The sequence below is a fragment of the Rhinolophus sinicus genome, chromosome 1, assembly GCF_057876585.1.
Source record: "Rhinolophus sinicus isolate RSI-liver-muscle chromosome 1, RSI-T2T, whole genome shotgun sequence".
Lineage (NCBI taxonomy): Eukaryota > Metazoa > Chordata > Mammalia > Chiroptera > Rhinolophidae > Rhinolophus > Rhinolophus sinicus.
Window position 1 is genome coordinate 29,260,682 of NC_142501.1, and position 21,421 is coordinate 29,282,102.

The 21,421-nt window shown below is 40.7% G+C and overlaps 1 protein-coding gene and 1 non-coding gene across 2 annotated transcripts in view; one reads left to right on the forward strand and one right to left on the reverse strand.

The window, feature by feature from the left end:
- BORCS5 (BLOC-1 related complex subunit 5) overlaps window positions 1-21,421 on the forward strand; it is a 68,986-nt gene that overhangs the window by 39,709 nt on the left and 7,856 nt on the right. Inside the window, exon 3 of the mRNA XM_019744808.3 lies at window positions 4,529-4,686. Within this exon, the coding sequence (XP_019600367.1) occupies window positions 4,529-4,686 (158 nt within the window). The remainder of the gene's footprint in view (window positions 1-4,528; window positions 4,687-21,421) is intronic.
- On the reverse strand, window positions 142-248 carry LOC141570332 (U6 spliceosomal RNA). The gene has a single exon (XR_012494324.1). It is a non-coding gene; the product is annotated as a U6 spliceosomal RNA (small nuclear RNA).

The window sequence follows — 21,421 nt, forward strand, 5'->3', positions numbered from 1 at the left end:
TGGCTGGGCAACTTAATTTGAATACCTTAGTGTGCTTTTCTAGACTTGGCAGCTTTCTTGAAATCCACCACCACTCGTGTGTTTTTTTTAAGAGGAAAAGTAAGAGTTTGCTTTTTTTTTTTTTTTTAATTTATTTTACATAAAAATATGGAACGCTTCACGAATTTGCGTGTCATCCTTGCGCAGGGGCCATGCTAATCTTCTTTGTATCGTTCCAATTTTAGTATATGTGCTGCCAAAGTGAGCACAAGAGTTTGTTTTGTGAGTTAAGGTTGGGTTCTGCTTCATCTGCTTCAGCACGCTAGAAGCTTGGGCTGGCCCTGCAGCTTTTCTCCTCCCATTCTTCAATGCAGGCTCCCAGTAGTCGTCTCAAGCACTGGAGATCTTCCTCATTCACTTGGGAAGAGCAGATTCAGACTGAGACCAGGCCTCACTCTTAAGTGTGTATGGAGAATACAGAGTAGAGAACCTGAAAAGCCTTTTTTCCTCCTAAAGTCTTCATCAACTCACTCTTTCCTTGGAGTTCTAGCACTAGAACTGCATCCTCTTAACCTAATTTGAGAACCTTTTATGTCCCACTGCTATATGTTAGACACAAGAGATAAAGATAAGTAAAACATGGTCCCTGCTCTACCAGCTCACAGTTTGTTATGAGGCTTTTAATTGCCTTGGAGAAGATGCTGTTTTAAGGTGTATTCAGCCATATAAACCATAGTGAGAATGAAAGCTGGAAACTGGTTTTGATTTCTAGAGTTGGGGACACTTGCGTGAGGGAAGAGGAGAAAACTGCCTAAGAAGACATTATGAATAGGTGGGAAAGACCTTGGCCACTTTCTGTTCAAATGAATTTATTTTAAAAATTCCAAAAGGGAAATACATTCATAGGTTAAAAAATGCAAAGTATATTATCAAAGTCTTCCTCCATACGCTTTTTCCCCATCTGTCTAATTCTTATTTCAGGGTTTCTTTGTGTAAATATAAGCAAATATGAATATATGTTTTATTTACTTGTCCCCTCTTTTTACATAGGGTATCAGCACACTCTGTACATTATCCTACCGTGTTTTCCCGAAAATAAGACCTAGCCAATCAGCTCTAATGCATCTTTTGGAGCAAAAATTAATATAAGACCCGGTCTTATTTTATTATAATATAAGACCAGGTCTAATATAATATATAATAGAATATAATACTGGGTCTTATATTAATTTTTGCTCCAAAAGATGCATTAGAGCTGATTGTCCGGTTAGGTCTTATTCTCGGGGAAATACAGTATATATTTTCTTTTATCACTTAATATCTTATGGAGATTTTTAAATGTGAATACATACAGAGTTTATTCTTTTCTATGTTCATATATTATTTATAGATTTAATTAACAAGCGTCTTATTGATGGACATTGAGGTGTTTGCTCATATCTTACTATTGTGATCACTGATGCAATGAATAATCTTATGTATACATTGTACGTCATTTAGCATGTGTACTAATATACATGCAAATTCCAAGTAATGAAATTGTTGCATCAAAGGCTTTATGCATTTGTAATTTTTATATCCATGCCAAATTACCCTCTATGGAGGTGTTAACAACTTACACACCTATCAGCTATGCCTGTTTCTTCATAGTTCCACCTACGGAGTTTTTATCATACTTTGGATTTTTACCAATTTGATAGGTGAAAAATGGGCTAGCATTTTGAAGTTTTAATTTCCTTTTTTTTTTTTTTTTTTTTTTTTTATGACGAGTGAGGTTGTGTATCTTTTCTTAGAGTTGAGGCATTGGTATTTCCTTTTCTGTGAAATGCCTTTTCATATCTTTTGTCTATCATTCTTTTGCTGATTTTTTACTTGCCAATTACCAGGAGCTCTTTATATAATAGAAAGCTTACCCTTTTTGATATGAGTTGCAAATATTTTTCCAAGGTTTTTTGTTTTGTTTTTTTTAACTTATGGGATTTTTTTGCCCTGAGGAATCTTGATTTTGTTTTTAATTAAAGTTTATTGGGGTGACAATTGTTAGTAAAGTTATATAGGTTTCAGGTGTACAGTTATGTAATACATCCTCTATATATTACATTGTGTGTTCACCACCCAGAGTCAGTTCTCTTTCCATCACCATATATTTGATCCCTTTTACCCTCGAATCTTGATTTTTATATTGTTGAGTTGCTCGTTGTTTTGTTTATGGCCTTTGCATTATCCTGCCCCATACTGATGGCACAAAATCATTCATTCCTCCTTCCACAGTGGTTGCTCACTCTTTTCCTACTTCTATCTTGGATTGACAGCAAAAATCTTTTGGTAACTTCCTCCCAAGTCTGTTCCTGGGACTGCATTCTTCGTCAGTGATAGGATAGCCCTCGATAATTTTGTTAGGAGATTTCAGTGGTCTTAAAATCTCCCACTTCCTTGTTTGGAGGTACTCTAGAAAACTAGCAGTTTCTTATAAAACTAAACATGCAATTGCCATACAACTCAGCAGTTGCTCTCTTGGGCATTTATCCCAGAGAAATGAAAACTTATGTTTACACAAAAACCTGTACACAACTGTTCATAGCAGCTTCGTTTGTAATAGCCCCAAACTGGAAATAACTCAGATGTCCTTCAGTGGGTGAATACTCCAGGATATACATGCAGTGGAATACTACTCAGAGATAAGAAGGAATGAACTATTGATGTGTGCAACAACTTAGATGAGTCTCTAATGTATTATGTTGGGTGAAAAAAGTCAGTCCCCAAAGGTTACATATTGCATTATCCCATTTATAAAACATTTTTGAAACATCAAAGTTGTAGGAATGGTGAACAGATTAGTGTTTGTCAGGGGTTAAGGATGGGGAGGGATGCAGAGGCATGAGCGAGGTGGATGTGGTTAGAAGAAGCAACACAAGAAATCCAGTGGGATGTGGGGAGCGGAGCAGTAACTGGCAGGTCCAAAGATTCTCTGGGGCAGCCCAACTGGGTAGCCCATCTCTTGGTCTGTTTTGGGGGAAAAGAACACTGGCTTAGGCTCCAATACCTCAGAGCCAGAGCGTTTGACATTGGTGTTTGGGGGGCAGGAATAGGGAAGGGTTCCCAAGAAGAGCTTTGATGTGGGTGGGTCCACTTTGATCACGCCCAGCATGTACCTCCCTGTCATGTTTTTTCAGGTACCTTGTGCTGTGTCGTTAGCTGATATGAGACAGAACATGGCTTAGCGCGGTGCTTCTCAGAGAGTGGCAGGGGAATCACTGAGCTCCCCAGGACCCTGCTAGGGATTCTCTGAGGTCAAAACCATTTTCACAGTTATACTTAGACATTTGCTAATTACTCTCATTCTCTTACAAGAGTACAATGGAGTTTTCCAGAGGCTCCATGGTGTGAAATAGCAACAGATTAAATGCAGAAGCAGATATGAGACTCCAGCTGTTTTATATTAAGCTAGACATTAAAAAGACTTACAAAAATGTAAACCAATGCCACTCTTCTCACTTTTTTGTTTTGGAAAATATAATTTTCCTTAAAATATGTTATTTATGTTAACATGTAATAGGGTTATTACTGCTGTTTTTAAGTGATTTAATAAATATTTAAGAATTTTTGCAGTTTAATTTTTAGTGGGTGAGTATTGATATAAACTACATGAACCAAAGCTCTTTGGGGTCCTCCATAATATTTGAGAGGGTAGGGGGTCTAACACCAAAAAGTGTGTGACCCTCGGCTGGGCAGAGAGCACCTGGCCGGAAGTCGGCAGGCGTGGGTTCTGGTCAGGGCTCTGCTGTGCGACCCATGGGCAAGCCATTCAGCTTCTGTAATTAGTTTCTTCCTCTGTAAATGCTAACAGTGATCCTGGTCTATACATCTGGAAGAATAGTAAGAGAACTCCAGATAAAAGGCTTTGAAAATATAGTGTCCTTCGCACGTGTAAGGAAATGTAATAGTTATACATGTAAACTGATGTAACTAAATGTAAAGAACAAGGTTCATGTGTGTCACTTGACATTCTATTCACTCTTTATATTTTTTTCATTTTTGCGTCTCCTCCTAACAGTTTCCTCATACATTTTCTTTTTCTCAGTTTCTCAGATAACCATTTTAAGTATTAAAGAGAATTAAGTAAATACATCTTCCAAAGTTTACAATCAAGAAGAGATTTATATTCCTAATACCATAAAGTAGTGTCATAAGGTCAGGAGCTCTAACTTGGCAAAACCACTTACTAGCTCTGTGACTTTAGGGAAGGTAGCCTTTCTGTGTATTGGGTTCCTCATCTGTAAAATGGGGCTAATGATACCTTACTTTCCAGGGTGACTACGGGTATGAAAAAGAACACACAGGAAGCACTGTGCTAAGTGCTTGTCACATAATGGATGCTCCCTAAATGACAGTTGCTGTGATTGACTTTAGCATATAACACAAGATGCAAGATTAAATTTAGGTCTCCAACCCAGTCTTCAGTTAACTTATTATTAAGCTACTTTATTCACAGGTTTATTAGCACTGATTTTCATTTCACTTAATTTCATTCTTTTTTTCTGCTTTGAAGGGCTACTGAGTGGCCAGACTTCCCTCACAAATACCAAACTGGAGAAACTGGATTCCCAGCAAGTATTACAGCTCTGCCTCCGGTATCAGGATCACCTCCATCAGTGTGCAGAGGCCGTTGCTTTTGATCAGAATGCTTTGGTTAAGCGAATCAAAGAGGTAAGTATTACGGGAAGATAATATTGCTGACTCATTATTGTGATTCCCTGTGACCCCTGAGTCCTTTTCTACTGGGCAGTAGAGCCAGTGATCCCAACTTTGTGGAAAGCAGTCATTTTCTGTCCATGCTTTGGGGAATCATCTTTCCTAGCAGTAAAATGTGATGGTGAAAAAAAGGGTGGTCCATACAGCTAGATCAATCTGGAGTTTGAATCCTGGTTCACCATTTGTTTGCATGGGCAAGTTATTCAACTTTTCTTGGTCTCAGTTTCCTCATCAGAAAAATGGGGCTAATAGTAGTAAGGGTGGAGTGAAGAATAAATTGCTCAGTGAATATTAGCTGTTATTAGTACGTGTAACGTCCTGATGTACCGATTTGCTCTAGCTAACATTATATCTTCAAATTGACTTTAGCTATTTCCTGTGTAATTTATATTTTATTTTCTAATAGGGTGTTGGTTCTTTGAGAGTAGAAGCCTTGACATATCCCTGAAAATTGTATTTTTCACTGTGTTAGCACCTGAAAAGCAGTGATTCTTACTGGTTGGATGAAACAATTATGCCTACTTAACTCACAAGGCTTTATAAAGAAAGAAGCAAGATAATTTCATCTGAAAGTTCTTAGTAAACTGAAGAGCATGGTACAAATGTTGAGTAATTATTGATAACAGTACGTGGGTACTTCTTTTAAGCACTTAAATGTATCATTCATGGGCCGCTACATGGCACACGTCTGGGAGCACCAAGATATCAGTAAATACATTTTTCCCAAGTTTTCAATCAAGAAGGGATTTATAGTCCTGATGCCTTGAAGTTGTGTCATATCAAGAGAGGGACGGGAGCTCTTAGGTGAAACCACTTAGGTGAATGAGACCCCGTGGAGTTGTTTCTGGTCATGACTCAAGCAAGAGAAGAAGGTGGACACGAGGGAACACACAAGTAAAGGGGTAAGAATCACAGCAAATTAATTACCTATTAGTAACGGACATAGGTCGTCCTTGAAATTACAAAGTAGTTGATAGTTATACTGAGAGATTTAAATGACCAATACCTCCAACACGTTAGTACTTAACTTTCATAAAATGTTATATCCCTATACGCTTCCCTTACGGAAGTCTTTTATTTGGAAGACAATTAAATATGACCTTTTACACTGGCTGACACTGGTGTGGCCTTTCATTCAAATAGTATAAACTATTTTACTACATGATGACCGACATACCTTTAAGTCCCAAACACGACTTATGCGTTAGAATCTCTTGGGTTTTTGTGTAATACTGAGTTCTCCTCTGCCCCCAGTTGTCTGGGACGCAGTCTGTGATCATTATCTTAATAACGTTACCAAATGATTCTCATGCCGTTCTCCATTGCCTGGGATTTGGGGACCACTGGCCTAGAGCGCTATTGTCCAAAATAAGTTCTACAAAACTAGTCCGTGGAAAGAAGATCAAACTTTTTGCATATTCCTTCACCTCCTTGGAAAGTCACAGAGCATATCATCTTATTAAAAGTTCTTAGGACTCTTACAGTAAAGAAAATCAGCACTTTTCAAACTTTTCGACCTCAGAACCCTTATATTGGGTAACACCTATTAACATCTTATAGAAGTAGCTTTTTTTTTTTAGAACATTCTTTGGGAAATGCTCTTGTAGATGTAAGAAACACCTTACTATTTTGACTACTGTGCTAGAAATTAAGCATGACATTAACTCTCAGAAGATTTTAGAATGAATCAACTTTTTAATGCTTCTTGTTTTCTTTTTGAAAGGTCCTCTAATCCGTATTTGTAGTTTTGTAGTTTAGCAAAGTGCGGGATAGAAAGACTGACCAGCTCATTTTCAAAGGTAAAGTATTTTGTCATACCCAAACAGAGTTCCACATTTTCAAGGCTCCAAAGCAGTATTTCTTGGCCCTGAATACATGTTAGAATCACCTGGGATTTTTTCCCCTCTAATATGTATGATGGAAAATTTTACACACACACAGTGGAGTAGCAAATACTGTGAAGCTTCATGTACTCAGTGCCCGGCTACTGCAGGCATCAACATGTGAACATCCTGCTTCCTCCGTCCTCCCCGTCACTCTCTGCCACCGCCTCAGCTCGTCTATTTTGCAGTAAATCTCAGGTATATCGTTTCATTCATAAATATTTAAGTGTGTATTTTTAAAAGTAAAGGACTCTCTTTAAAACCTTTTTGATTTCAATTTTAGACTTAGAGAAAAGCCACAAAAATAACACAGTTCCTCTATAACCCTCACACAGCTTCCTCTAAAGTGAGTGTCTTACAGAACCTTAAGTACAATGATCAAAACAAAAAATTAACATTAGTACCATATACCATACTGTTGACTAAACAAAGACCTTATTTGAATTTCGCCAGTTTTTCCACTAATGAAGAAACTCCTTTTCAAAAACACAGCCACATTACAGTTATCACACCCAAAACATTTAGCAATAATACCTTAATCCATGCAGTATAGCTGAGGTGCTTTTTAAGAAAATACGGATTTGTCGGTCTCACTCTGAACCAGTTATATCAAAATCTTTGAAGGGTAGAGGGTGGGGAAGGGAGGAAGCTGAACATTGGTATTTATGAGAGTGCTGTAGAATCTGTAATCAGCGTTGAGAACCAGTGTTCTGGGGCATTCATTTAAAACAATTAAGCTGAGTTTAAAATTCTGTGTGAGGAACTTTGGGGTTCACTTTGAATGGTCAATAGTTATACAGGATTGTTGGGAAACCCAGAACAACACTCACAGTACTGAGCAGTACCTCCCTAGTCCTCTAAGAGTTGAGGAGGAGGTGAGCACTGTTTCAGGGTTTTCACTGGTGACTGGTCTCTGTTGGAAAGTGCTAGCAAACTCCTGAAACATACACATCCATCTGTGTTCATTTCAAACCTAAGAGTTGAAATTAGTCATTTCCAAATGAATAAAGCAGAGGATGTAGTTTTGCTTAAACGCTAAATCTCTGATATTATTCCAGATGTTTCCTGGAAATTTGGTTGCAAGAGTGAGGAAGTAACATAATGCTATATGTGTTGAGAAGTAAGGGAACTTAGTAACCGTGGAGACTATGTATTAGTGGAAGTGCAGGACCTGGATCAAGCTGAGGCCCATAAAGTTACAGTGCTTATGGTCACTTAGGTTTGGGTCAAAGGGAAACATGGCTATAACTGTGTCTGATTCAGATAAAAGGAAATCAAGGAGTTAGCTAAGCTTTCCTGTTGCTAAATTTGGGTGATGCTCTTGAATGACAAGTTTACGCTTTATAAATGTGTATATGACAAAGGAGTAAAAGATAGGGGTGAGATCCTGTCTTCACAAGCAGGGAATCTTGTAATGTGCACTGACCACTAGTTTCCTTAGTGGCTACAGAGTGACCCCTCATTCATCCAACCAGCATTGCTGAGTAACCATTGCAAACCTACTTAGTGTGAGGTCCTTTAGGGGTTACAGGGAAATGTGACAGTCCTTGCTCACTGAGAGCTCAGTCTAGGTGAGGGAACAAAGAGATACAGAACAGTAATAAGAAACGTAAGGCACTATGTATGGATAGTGCTCAATTGTGGTTTATAATTGCAGTTCTATAAGAGTTAAAGATAAGGATATCCTGGAGCAGGTGAAGTTTAAGCTAGGTCTTAAAGGAAAACCAGAATTTGGGAAATGAATGGAAAGAAAGAGGAGAGCATTGCTGGATTGGGGAACAGCTTGATAGTCTTAGAAGAAAATTAACTTTGGGGTTTCGGGGAACAGTAAAGGAATTAAACTTGGTCAAAGAAATATCTACATTAAGAACCACAGAATGTTGGAGTTGGAAGGACCTTGGAGACCTTCTGGTCCAGGGCCCTCATTATTTAGATGCGGAAATTGAAGCCTGTTAGAGGAAGTAAGCAATTTATCCAGGGTCACAGAGTGAGATAGTGGCCGAAATTACGGAATTAAAAGTGGATGAAGACTGAGGGAATGATCCAAGATGGCAAAGTAGATGCACACTGTGCTTGCCTCATCCCGTGAACCCATCAAAATTACAACTAAATTATAGAACAGTCAACTTGGAGAACCATCTGAAGTCTGGCTGAACAGAAGTTTTATAACTAAGGATATAAATAAGAGGCTGCATTGAGACTGGTAGGAGGGGCAGAGCTGCGGAACGGGCTGGCCTGAAACACCTGTGTGGCAGATGAAACTTGTGAGGGACACTCGGCCATGGAGGTTCCCCACAGAGGAGCAACGGGCCCCAGCTCCACACCAGGCTTCCCATCCAGGAATACTGGTGCAAGGAAAAGAACCACCACAACATCTGGCTGTAAAAGACAGTGGGAATTCTGACCATCCAGGTGGGACGGAAAGCTGTGGGAAACCCAGATGTCCTCTTAAACGACCCCGTGCTCAGACTTGCTCGCTCACAGGCACTCACCCTGGGCTCCAGCAGAGGGACGGTGACTTGAGGGTCATCAGAGGCACACGGGGAGCAGACTGAGGTGCGTGGCTTGGGTGGGGCAGAGTGGCCTGAAGGACAGTCAGCAATTTCCCTGTTCGGTTCTTCACCCTGTACAGCCAGCAGGCTGTCGCCATCTTTCCTGTGTTGAGTCCTTCCTGTACGCTTACGGCCAAATCTGAATCTGATTGGCCTGGTGAGCTCTGAAGCTCCTCCCTGCTGACTCACTGAGACCCCACCACACCCAACCCCTTACCACAGGAGGCTTTATCTGCGGCTGAACCTTACTGGAGTGAGCAACTGGCAGCAGGTGTCAGGAGGCCTCAGTGTGTCCTGGCTTTTTGTGGCGTTACCCCAGACCTGGTACTGGTGACAGCCATCCTTGATTCACAGTATGGTCTCTCCCACATGCCTCCAGGTCCAGCACAGGCAGTGACCAACTGTGGATCACATTGTAACTCCTACCATGTAGTCCCTGAACAGTCACAGGCAGTGGGTGACCTGGGTCTGCATCAGAGCCCCTCGCAAGAGGCAAGACCCAACATACTTTGAGGTTGGTTTCAGATGACAGCAGAGCACTGCCCAGTTAGCCCCACAAGTGGCACACCCAAAGGGTGGTCTCAACAGGTACCAGAACCCGCTTGGGCATATCCTGCTCCGTGTGGTAAGCTTTGGATGTGGCCAAACTCCACAGCCAGTCAGCATGAGGATTGATCCCACCCATTGAGGTGCCAATAGCAATGAAGACTCAACTATAACAGGAGGGCACACACAACCCACACAAGGGAAACTCCTGGAGCACCTGGCTCAGGTGACCAGGGAGACTGTGCCACTGGGCCCCACAGGGCCCTTTTTACATAAGACCATCCAGCAAGAGATGTAGCAGATCTACCTATTACATAGAAACAAACAGAGAGGCAGCCAAAATGAAGAAATGAATACATTCCAAATGAAAAAACAGGAGAAAACTCCAGAAAAAGAACTAAACGAAATGGAGGCAAGCAACTTACCAGATACAGAGTTCAAAACACTGGTTATGAGGATGCTCAAGGAACTTAGTGAGAACTTCAACAAAGAGATAGCAAGCATAAAAAAGAAACACATAGAAACCATAAAAATGAACTAGTCAGAAGTGAAAAATATGACAACTGAAATGAAGAATGCACTAGAAGGAATCACCAGCAGACTAGATGAAGCAGAGGATCAAATCAGCAATTTGGAAACACCCAATAAGAACAGCAAAAGGAAAAAATAAAATCCCAAGAAAATGACGATAGTTTAAGAGACCGCTGGGACAACATCAAGCATAACAGCATTTGCATCATAGGGGTACCAGAAGGAGAAAAGAGAAAACAAGGGATTGAGAACGTATTTGAAGAAATAATGACTGAAAACTTTCCTAACCTGGCAAAAGAAATAGACATACAAGCCCAGGAAGTGCAGAGAGTCCCAAACGAGGTGAATCCAAACAGAACCACACCAAAACACATTATAATTAGAATGGCAAAGGTTAAACACAAAGAGAGAATCCTAAAAGCAGCAAGAAAAAGGTAACTAGTAACTTATAAGGAAGCTCCCATAACATTGTCAGCTGATTTCTCAATAGAAACTTGGCAAGCCAGAAGGGATTGGCACAAAATATTCAACATGATGAAAAGCAACAATCTACACCAAGGGTACTCTACCCAGCACAGCTGTCATTTAAAATTGATGGACAGGTTAAGAGCTTCCCAGACAAGAAAAAGCTAAGGGAGTTTATCACCACCACACCAATATTACAAGGAGTGTTAGAGGAAATTCTTTAAGATGAAAAGAAAAATGATAAAAAATACGAATAATAAAATGGCAATAGTTATATATGTATCAACAATTACTTTCAATGTCAATGGATTAAATGCTTCAATCAAAAACATAGGGTGGCTGAATGGATAAGAAAACAAAACCCTTACAATATGCTGCCTACAAGAGACTCACTTCAGATTGAAAGACACACATAGACTGAAAGTAAATGGATGAAAAAATATATTTCATGAAAATGGAAAGAAAAACAAAAAAATCTAGGGTAGCAATACTTACACCAGACAAAATAGATTTTAAAACAAAGGCTATAACAAGAAACAAAGAAGGATCCAGTAAATTCCCACTTCTAGGTATTTATCCAAAGAAATCCAAAATGCAACTTTGAGGGGATGTATGCATCCATGTGTTCATTGCAGCATTATTTACAGTAGCCAAGATGTGAATGCAGCCTAGTGTCCATCAGTGGAAGAATGGCTAAAGAGGAGGTAGTACATACATACAATGGATATTGCTCGGCCATGGATGGGAATGGGTTTTTGCCATCTGCGGTGGCATGAGTAGACCTGGAGGGTACTGTACTGAGTGGAGAATGTCAGGCAGAAAAAGACAGATGCAATGTGATTTCACTTATATGTGGAATCTAAAGACCAAAATAAACAAACAAAACAGAAACACACTCATAGATACAAAGAACATTTTGATGGTTGCCAGATGGAATGAGAGGTTGAGGGGGTGGGTGAAAAATGGGAAGGGATTAAGAAGTACAGATTGGCTGTTACAAAGTAGTCATGGGGATGTAGGGTATAGCAGAGGGAATATAATCAGTAAAATTATACTAACTATGGTGCCAGATGGGTACTAGATTTATCAGAGTGATAGATGGGAGGGGAATTGGGGAACAGGGTGAAAAAGGTAAAAGGATTAAGAAGTACAAATTGGTAATTACAAAATAGTCATGGAGATGTAAAGTAAAGCATAGGGAATATAGTCAGTGATAAGGTAATAACTATGTATGATGCTAGGTAGGTACTAGACTAGTCAGGGGATCACTTCTTAAATTATACAAATGTCTAACCACTATGCTATTCACCTGAAATTAACACAAAATAATATCAAATGTTAACTATAACTGAAAAATTAAAAAAGAGGAAAAAAAGGTGAAGGGGAATAAGAGGTTCCAGGTATAAAACAAATAAGTGATGGGGATGTAACGTACAACATGGGGAATGTAGTCAATATTATGATAGCATAATACAGTGCTAGATCGTTGCTGGACTTATGGTAACCATTTCTTTAAGTATATAAATGTTAAACATCTATGCTGTACACCTGAAACTGATATAAAATTGTAGTTAGCTATATTTTTTAATAAAAATCTTTCTAAAAAGTGGATGAAAATCAAAGGAGGGTGTGCGTGCGTGTGTGTGTGTGTGTGTGTGTGTGTGTATGTGTGTGTTTTCCAGGTTGTACACTTGACCATGTTTACAGACTGAAGGGAAAGAGACAGAAGAGATTGAAGATGAAAGATAGAAAGGGGATTCATAGAACAAGATTCATAGAGGGGACAAGAGAGGGTAGGATTTAGAGCCCTGGGGTTGTTAATTTTGAGAGAAAAGGAAGTATGTAGACAAGTTTATAAAAAGAGGACACCTGGCACCGATCAGACACACCCAAGGAGCCTGTGTATTCTCTCTGAAGAGGGGAGGTCCTTTGTTGACAGTGACTGTTGGGGAGCAGTACCCTCGTGAGCACTGGGAGTCATGAGGGCTCAGCCAAAGGGGGAAAATCTCTACCTTGTGTTTCTGGGTGATTTAGCATAATGGTTCTGAGTGCGAACTCTAGAGCCTCACTACCTGGGTTCAAATCCTGGTTCTGCCTCTAACTAGCTGTGTGACCTTGGCCAAGGTACTTAATCCTTCTGAGCTTCGTTTCCTCTTCTGTTAAATAGGGACTAGAATAGTATCCACCTCAGAAAGGTTTTTGTGAGGGTTAAATGTGTTACACTATGTAAAGTTCTTAGGACCATGTCTGCCATGTGGTAAACACTATAGCGTTAGCCCTTGTCACTGTTTAAATATAAGTAATGACTAACAGAGAAAAGCCTAACCGGATTGCCATGAATTGCCCCATGTGAAGTTTCTTGATATTATACCAGTAGCGGCCAAAATATTGGCTCATTTTAAGCAATACCCTCAACAACCTAAGTGTGATAAAGAACTAAATAGAGGCGAGACAGAAAATTTTAGCCCATTCTGGTTTCCTTCAAACCCTGCATGATTTTTTTTATGCCATGGATATGTGCTTTGGGGAATTTTCAGTGAATTTAATTGGTTATTCTGCTTTGTGAATAGTAAGCTGGTACCTGGGGAACATGGGTCATGAGAAATGTGAGACTGGATGGCAGCAAATGACTAGTCCCTGACTTCTAGGCTGGGGATACATCACTTATCATTTCAGCGATTTTTTGTGACATCTCATCATTTCTCGTTAAGGATTCAAGTTGACAGGCAGACACTTTCAGTTTTAGGTCGTATCTGTCGTTGGAATTTGGGTTAAATGAAAGAAAGGTAAAGAAACATGCGTCCTCCGAATGTGGTGCTTTTCCCTAGGGGTGGGAAGGTGGAGGGAAGAAGGAGGGAGGAAGGCTGGTGGCAAGCACACAGCCCCAGGAAGACGTAGGTGAGACGGTTGGAGCACTCTTTCTTGTCACTGACCTGCACCCACCTTCTGCCTCACTCCAGTTGCTCTCAATGTGTACATAGATTAGAACAGCTTCTTAACTAACATACAGCCACTAGGTTTAGAGTATTACTGTTATTAGATGCTTGCGGAAAGGCCTTGGAACTAAATTCATACTATGATTCTGGTAGTCTCTGTGGTTTTCATTCTTGGGTGCATTGATAAGCAGGCTGTCTCCGCGGAGAGCAACGTGAAGCATTGAATGGGAGGTTCAGATGAATAGGTCAGGAGGAGTTACAATCCTCAGAAAGCCGTGTGATTACGTAGGATTATAAAGAGACCCTGAAATTTCTCTAATGCAGCCCTTTCATCGCACAAAGAAATCAGGTCCTTAGAGTCGATTTGGGACTTGCCCAAGAGTTTCTCCTAGTTAATGACTAAGACGATAGAAGATGAGTTTTCCCAATTGCCAGCCCTCGTTTCTGCTTTACAACTTCTGTTCTACTTCTTTGGAATTTCTCATTTTCTTTTTCAGTTATTCCTTTTTCATGTAGTAGACACTCAACTGGTGTTAGAAGGAGTGAGCTACTGTTCATGGGTCTGCACACTGAGCTGGGCAGGGATTCTTTCTGTTGACAGTACCGTAATGTTTAAGACCTAGCTGGAGCCATTTTCCAAGTATCTGACCTGACTTCCTGTACTGTGTCTCCTCCCCTGGGCCTGGGGAGAGACTGAACAAGGTTAACTGAGTTGCTCCAAGTGTTGCACAAAGAATCAGTGTGTGAACTTGCATTCATTCTGAGCTCCTTTAATTCAAAGCCTGCTTCGTGTGAATCACTGGTCAGGTGAGGCTGTGACTCTTTGCCTGCCACCTGGATGTCCTTTAAATGACAACATTGTTAGGTTCCTGTTGCTGCTTTTAAACATATCCTGGCATTGGTTGCTGCTAGCTTGACTTCAAATTATAAAATGGGTTGGGAGTGTTTACTTAAAACTACAAATATTGGTAAGAACATTGAGATGTTGGGCTTCTTTTTGCTGAAATACCGAGGGCAAGGCATTTCAGGAAAGTTTTGTGTTCCCTTTCTATCTTACAAGTAACCGGTGTAAATTTCAGGTTGCGACCTTACAATATAATTATAGTGTCCCCCTCCCTTGTCCTTTGGGCAACCTTTCTTTTTGGTAAGAAATACAACGGGTCCCTTGGGTAGCAGGAAATAGAGATGGGGGATTGGCCTATTTTGGTTCGTCGGGCTGTAAGGTCTGCCGTACAGTACTTCCTTCGGTCTGGCCCCACACTTCCTTTACACCAGCACTGTCCTGCCAAAAGGCAGAAATCCTGGAAGAGGGCCCAATCAAGTTCATTACTTGCCTTTTGGAAATGTAGACTGGTGTTTTTTTGGCGAGGCATGAGCAACGCCCAGTTATTTGGCTGCTTTAAGAGTTAACTCCATTCAGATGCTGGATACCAACTTGTGAGCACATGGAACCAGCAGCCCCATCCCCCAGTCTGCCTGCCCTAGACACGCCCTAGACGGTGGCTCTGCTGGCTTTCCTCATACTGGCTGCATTTGCCAGGTACTAGAGCCCTTTCCCTCTCCCTCCCCAGATCATTTCCAGCTCTGTCTATACCTAAAATTTACCAAATTTTTGGACCAATGACAATCACAGTACCCAAAGTTCTATGCATTATTAACCAGCTATTCATTGTTACACTTATCCGGATGTTCTGAACTGGAGACTTACTTGCTGTCTCAGTTGTTAGTGGGAGGACACTTGCAGATTCATACTCCTTTAAAAAAATATCTCGAATTCTTTCAGGTCTCAAGGATTTTGAAAGGATTTCTCTAGTATTTGTTCTTAGAGCTTGAGGCAATAGTTAACTTGTTTTCTGCCCATGTTGACAGACTCTACTTTAATATTACATATAAGACGTTAGATGCCACCTTGGCATTACTCCACAGTTTTCATTCTACACAGGAATAGAAAGCTTATCAGTTGTCTAAAGTCATATCAAACCATTACTAGAAATGGCTCACGCAGAAAGTTAAGGTGATAGCCAACGTGCAGCCCAGAGCAAATGGGATAATGGGTGTGCAGGTACTCTCCAGGACCCTAAAGAGGTATGTAAATTAAAGGATAATTTTAGGGAGTAGAAGTCATTTATTTCAAATGGAGCGAGACCAAGAAGGAGGTGATACTATTCTGTGGAAATGCTAGTGGCAGAATTACAGCACAGTCTCAGCAATTATTTCTTCCTATACCCTAAAGTACCCCAGCCATTCACCCTTGCTGAGACCTAGGTTCTCAGTAACCAGTTACTCTCCTGCCTCTCCGTCTTGTAATTCTCCAAGCCCATTAAATTCAGGCTGCTCCCCGGTGTCCACCCCGGCTCTGTGCCTTCTGCCGGACTCCCTCCTGCTGGCCTCTGCTCCCTCTCTCTGCCTGATGAATCCTACATTCCCACCAATATATACTAACAGCCTAGACATAAAACATTCCTTGGTCAGAAGTGAACTCCTGCCCCATTTCTCCCCTAGTGCTCAGGAAATGTTTGCTGGGTGAATACCTGTGGTGAAGACGAATCATTACCTCAGCTGTCTGCATGGGTGCTGACATGGGCCTCTGGACTCTACATCAGGCTGCTGCAGATCAGGAGAGGTCGTCCTGCACAGTAGGAGCACAGGCTCTGGCGTCAACTGAGATACGCCAAATACTGTGTTAGTGTAGTCGTCGTCGTTTCGTATCGGGTATCTCCTGTTCCTTCTTCAGGCGTGTGGTAGAGGGTTTTGGCTGTGAAATATTGACCTCCACACCACCTCCAAGGTCTGTTCTTTACTATGAGTCAAAAAAGGGGCTGCGTCCATGGACAGTTTGGGTGCCTAAGTGAGGGAATTCTAATTAATCCAGTTTTACATTGTTTAGTCACCTTAGCTCAGGTTTTAAAATATTTAATGTGTCACTTAGGTCATACAAACTTTTATTTCCCTTAATCCTGGACATTGGGAAGGGGATCCAGGTTTTCTTCACTGTCTATGTACTCCACCTACCAACCTGGCTTCTCCATGCCTCTCTTAAGGAAGTAGCAATAGTAATACTAACAACACAGCTGTCGTGTTTCACACGTTTTCCATGTGCCAGGTCTGGAATAGGCATTTTACATACATTATCATTTGTGTCTGACAGCTGAAGAAACTCAGGTACAGAGACCTGGCAGGTAAACTGTGGTAAAGCACAGTTGTTAAGTAGTGGAACTGGGACCCAAATCCAGATCTAAAACCCACATTTGAGACTCCAAGTGCTTTTTCTGTGGTCCTTTTTCCTTTCTTTTCAATTGTTGATGTGAGGCTTTTTCCTTCCCAGCTCCTCTCCTTGTTTGTACCTAATTCTAACAATATTTATAATTCCCTTCATAGTGTCACAGTATACTTTTCTATTTCAAAAGCAATCCTTATAGGACGTAGCCACACTTTTAAAAATAACCCAGAAGACCCCACATTTATGTCTTTAAAATACCAACTCTGCCTTCTTTTTCTACACTCCTCATCAATCCCTTTTTTGTGAAAGGGGCCTTTTACCAGGATCTCTGAGGACTGTGGAAGTAACGAAGGTGAGAGTGGATCGGTGCTGCGAGGCTTCGTGCCTCCCCCGTCCCACTCTGAAAGGACTGCAGAGAGAGAGGAAGGGTCTTTAATTAGTCAGAGAAAAAGCACATCAGGGACTTCTCAAGGAGGCAAAAAATCTTCTGAGATATCAGTGTGCCCTGAAGTAATGTGTTTCATATAGTCCAGGGAAAACTCTCCCAAGGTCAGAGGGAGGAGTGGGATTTCTGCCCTCGAGCTTTTAGTTTTACCCTGATGTTCTTTATCATTTCCTGCCTTTCAGTACTGCTGTCTAGCCCCTTTCTGGGGGGTGGGGAAGGAGAGGATAAGCTGCCTGACTAACATATTTGGCTTTGAGAACTGCTGAAAGGTTTTGCTATTTCTCTCCTACCTTCCTGCAGAGGGTAAGAAAGCATAAGGGGAAGTTGGCCAAGTCACAAAATAATTATTGGAGCAAGTGATGCAATTCAAATTCCTGAGGTCTTGGTATCTCTTGATTTTCTTGAAGACCCCAATAAAATTTGTTTCTTTACTGAGACATTTACATAGTTTGAACAAAGGAAGCAGGGTCACTTCAAAATGTCCACTATGTGGTAATAGATGCCATTCACCCTGTGGTGTAATTAATGAAAACACTGGCAACAGTCTGCTCATTGTTTGACCATTGAGCAACAGGAAATGGCAGGCTAATAAGGAGCTGGAGAAGGCTTGCGTAATTCCAGAAGGAAGCAGAAACTGGGCACAGTTTTGACTGATATCCTCCTAGTTGCAGAGCTAGGTCTACCTGTGCAGGTTCCTATTCCTAATGGACCTGGAGATATTCCTTTGGTTTGACCTTGTCATTTGATTTTGACATCAGTTAACGCTAGATTTTTGTTTTCCTTATGGCCAGAAATGGTGTCTTAAAAACTTTGCTTTAGATCACAGTTTTCACACATAGTTATAATTCATCTGACAAGATAAACTATGGGAAATGAAATGCCACCGGCTAACTTTCTTGCTTGGAGCAGTTGACAGTAATGTCCTGTGATGGCCCCTGGAATCAGGATATTTGGAATCTAGACTGGGCCGTGGCAGTACCAGCGTAACCACTCTGGAGTAGACTAGTAAAGTGAGGGGTATGGGATCAAATGATCTCTCGGGACCCACGCCACTCTAAATTCTATGTTCGAAGCCCCTCGCTGAAGTCAAGGATCGAGAAAGGCTTGTACAAGTGAAATGTCAGAGTACCAAGTGGACAAACAGACTGACAGTGAAAATGTCACTCAAGCTTATCTGTTAACAAGTAGTTTATTCCTTTGGTCTCCTCTCAGTTTTTGTTTCTATAAATGTCCATGTTTTATCTGGTGGCTTGTCATTTTTGTTATTAAAAATTAAATATTGGTTAAATTAGAAACAGTCTTTCACTGCACTTGAAAACTATAAAAATTGCCATTTAGATTCATCTGTTAAGGATTTTTAAAACGTACTGAACACATTGCTCAACATGGTATGTATTTAAGTGAAATGAATTGACATTTGAATTAACGAGCTCTGTGAAAAGATAGGTGAAGATTAGGTGAAGAGTCATGGGTTTGAATTCTGGTTTCATTGCTAGTTAGCTGTGTGGCCCTCGGCACGTTTTGTGATCTCTGAATCCCCAAGTCCACATCTCTACTAGGAGAATGGTGTTTTTGGTAGACCATGTAGACTGAGGTTTCCCAGCGAGAGGTTTTTCTTCTTGTCTGGTTTATAGAGCCAAAGAATGATATGAGAATAAATAGGAGTTTACTCTTCTAAGCTGTTATTGCAAACTGTTGTCTTCAGAAACAGGGTCACTTCAACATGTGCAGTATGTGATCATTGGTGACATTTAGCCTGTGATGTAATAAATGAAAACATCTGCCATTGTTTGTCCATTGTGCAAAAGAGGCATCCCAGAGAAGCTACTCACAGAGACTCCCCAAATCCAGGTAAGCGTGGTGATCTGAAGGAGGGTTGGAGCGCTAGAACACGCAAAGTTGATCCGGAAAAGTTTGTGTTGCAGCCTACCAACTTTTATGATCTGTCTGGATCTCCAATAGAGATCGAGTGAAAAGTACGGTGAGACTAGAAGAAGGGGGGTGGGCTAGATCATGCCAAACTCTGGTAGCAAGGGGGCATTCCACTCTCTGAAGTAGAGACAGTTTAATAATATGAGTCAGAGACAATCAGAAAGTAGCTGACATGTGAAAACTAGAGTAGCTGAGCCCAAGCACCATGTTCTTTGAGTAGAAGAAAGGTCTTAAGAAGAAGGTACCGCCAGTCAGAAGTGAGATTAAGAATGCGACCATTATGGGGTCAGTTGAAGAACAAGCAAAGAAGATTCTAAGAGATTGCGGAGAACTCTATGGTGAGGTACCTCTCACCCTTTTATAGTGTACAAATCTAGTGGTTCTTAGTATATTTACACAGTTATACAACCAACACCACTATCTAATCTGATTCCAGAACATTTTCATCACCCCCCAAAAAAACTCCATCCTTTGTTTTCCTATCCCCTGGCAACCACTAATCTACTTTCTGTGTCTATGGATCGCCTACTCTGGGCATTTCATATCAATGGAATCATTTGTGGCCTTTTGTGTCTAGCTTCTATCACTTAACATGATGTTATCAAGGCTCATCTATGTTGTAGCTTATATCAGTATTGCATTCCTTTTCATGGCTGAATAATATTCCGTTGTATGAATATACCACATTTTGTTTATCCATTCTTCAGCTGATGGACATTTGGGTTGTTTCCACTTTGGGCTATTATGAATAATATTGCCATGAACATTTGTGTACAAGCTTTTGTGTGAATATATGTTTCAGTTCTCTTGGGTATATTCACACCTAGGAGTGAAATTGCTGGGTCATATGGTAACTGTATGTTTAACTTTTAGAGAAACTGCCAGCCTGTTTATCAAAGTGCTGCAATGCACCATTTTACATTTCGCACTAGAAGTGCATGAGGGTTTCAGTTTCTCCACATCCTCACTAACCCTTGTTATAGTCTCTCTTTTTACTTTAGCCATCCTAGTGAATGTAAAGGAGCATCTCTTTGTGGTTTTGATTCTCATCTCCCTGATGTTGAATGACGTTGAACATCTTTTCATGTACTTGTTAGCTATTTGTATATTTTTGGTGAAATGAGGAGGTATATTTGCAACACCAGAGTTTGCCCTTTGGACAATACTAATTTATATGTTATGCTGACTGCTCTCTAATCAGGAGAATTGGTAGTTCTGAGATTCAGAACATGTGAGAGGGTGAAGCTGTATGTAAAACATTGAAGCATTTTCCTTTGAATGTGGTCATATAATTTGGGAATATCTTAGTTTTATTTTAGTGTTAGAAAAAACCTCTGAGCATATTTGGCCATTCAGTGGAATTTGTTATAACAATATAACCTTTCAATTTATGGCTCTATACTCTCATTTATAATCCTTATAACACTACTGTGAGATAGGATGGACGGATGACAACTATTATTATTACCACTTTTAAAAAGTAGAAGCTGAGAGACTCAGTTTGTGATTTGTCACACAACTAGTAGGATTTGTTAGGTTGGTGCAAAAGTTAGTGCTGTTTTTGCAATTATTTTTAACCTGTTAAACCACAATTACTTTTGCACCAACCTAATAAATTCAAGCTTTCTGTCTTTTTATGGTAATGAGTTATTAGCCATGCCAAGGATTTGGGGTGGGGGTGAGCCTGCATTGCTAAAACTCAGTAATATGCCCATCTCCAAACAGACATTTGAGGCAGGGCCATGTCCCCGCAGATTGTTCCTGACCTCAGAATTCATTATTTGGATAGCTGTACAACAGGATGAATTGTCGTTTTTTCCCTTTTAGCCCCATTAGCTAGAAAAACCTTAAAATAAGAGTAGAATTCTGTATCACTGTATATTCATTATATTTGGGCGCACAGAGGATGTCCACGCAAAGGAAGGACAAAGCTGGGGCTGGGCTTAGAATGTGAGAAGGGCAGGCAGCCCCCTTGGTTCGCTGGCCTGGGCACACCAGGGCCTCCTCCTTCCCGTCTTCACACTCCTAACCTGACCTCCTTGGGAAACAGGAATGTACATGTAGAAGGAGTGCAGAGAGTCAATTATCTATCGAGACCAAATGAAAATTAATCTTGAGGCTTAAGTTAACTGAGAGGCATCTCATTAAAAGCTGAACATTACTTTTAAAGGATGGGAAAG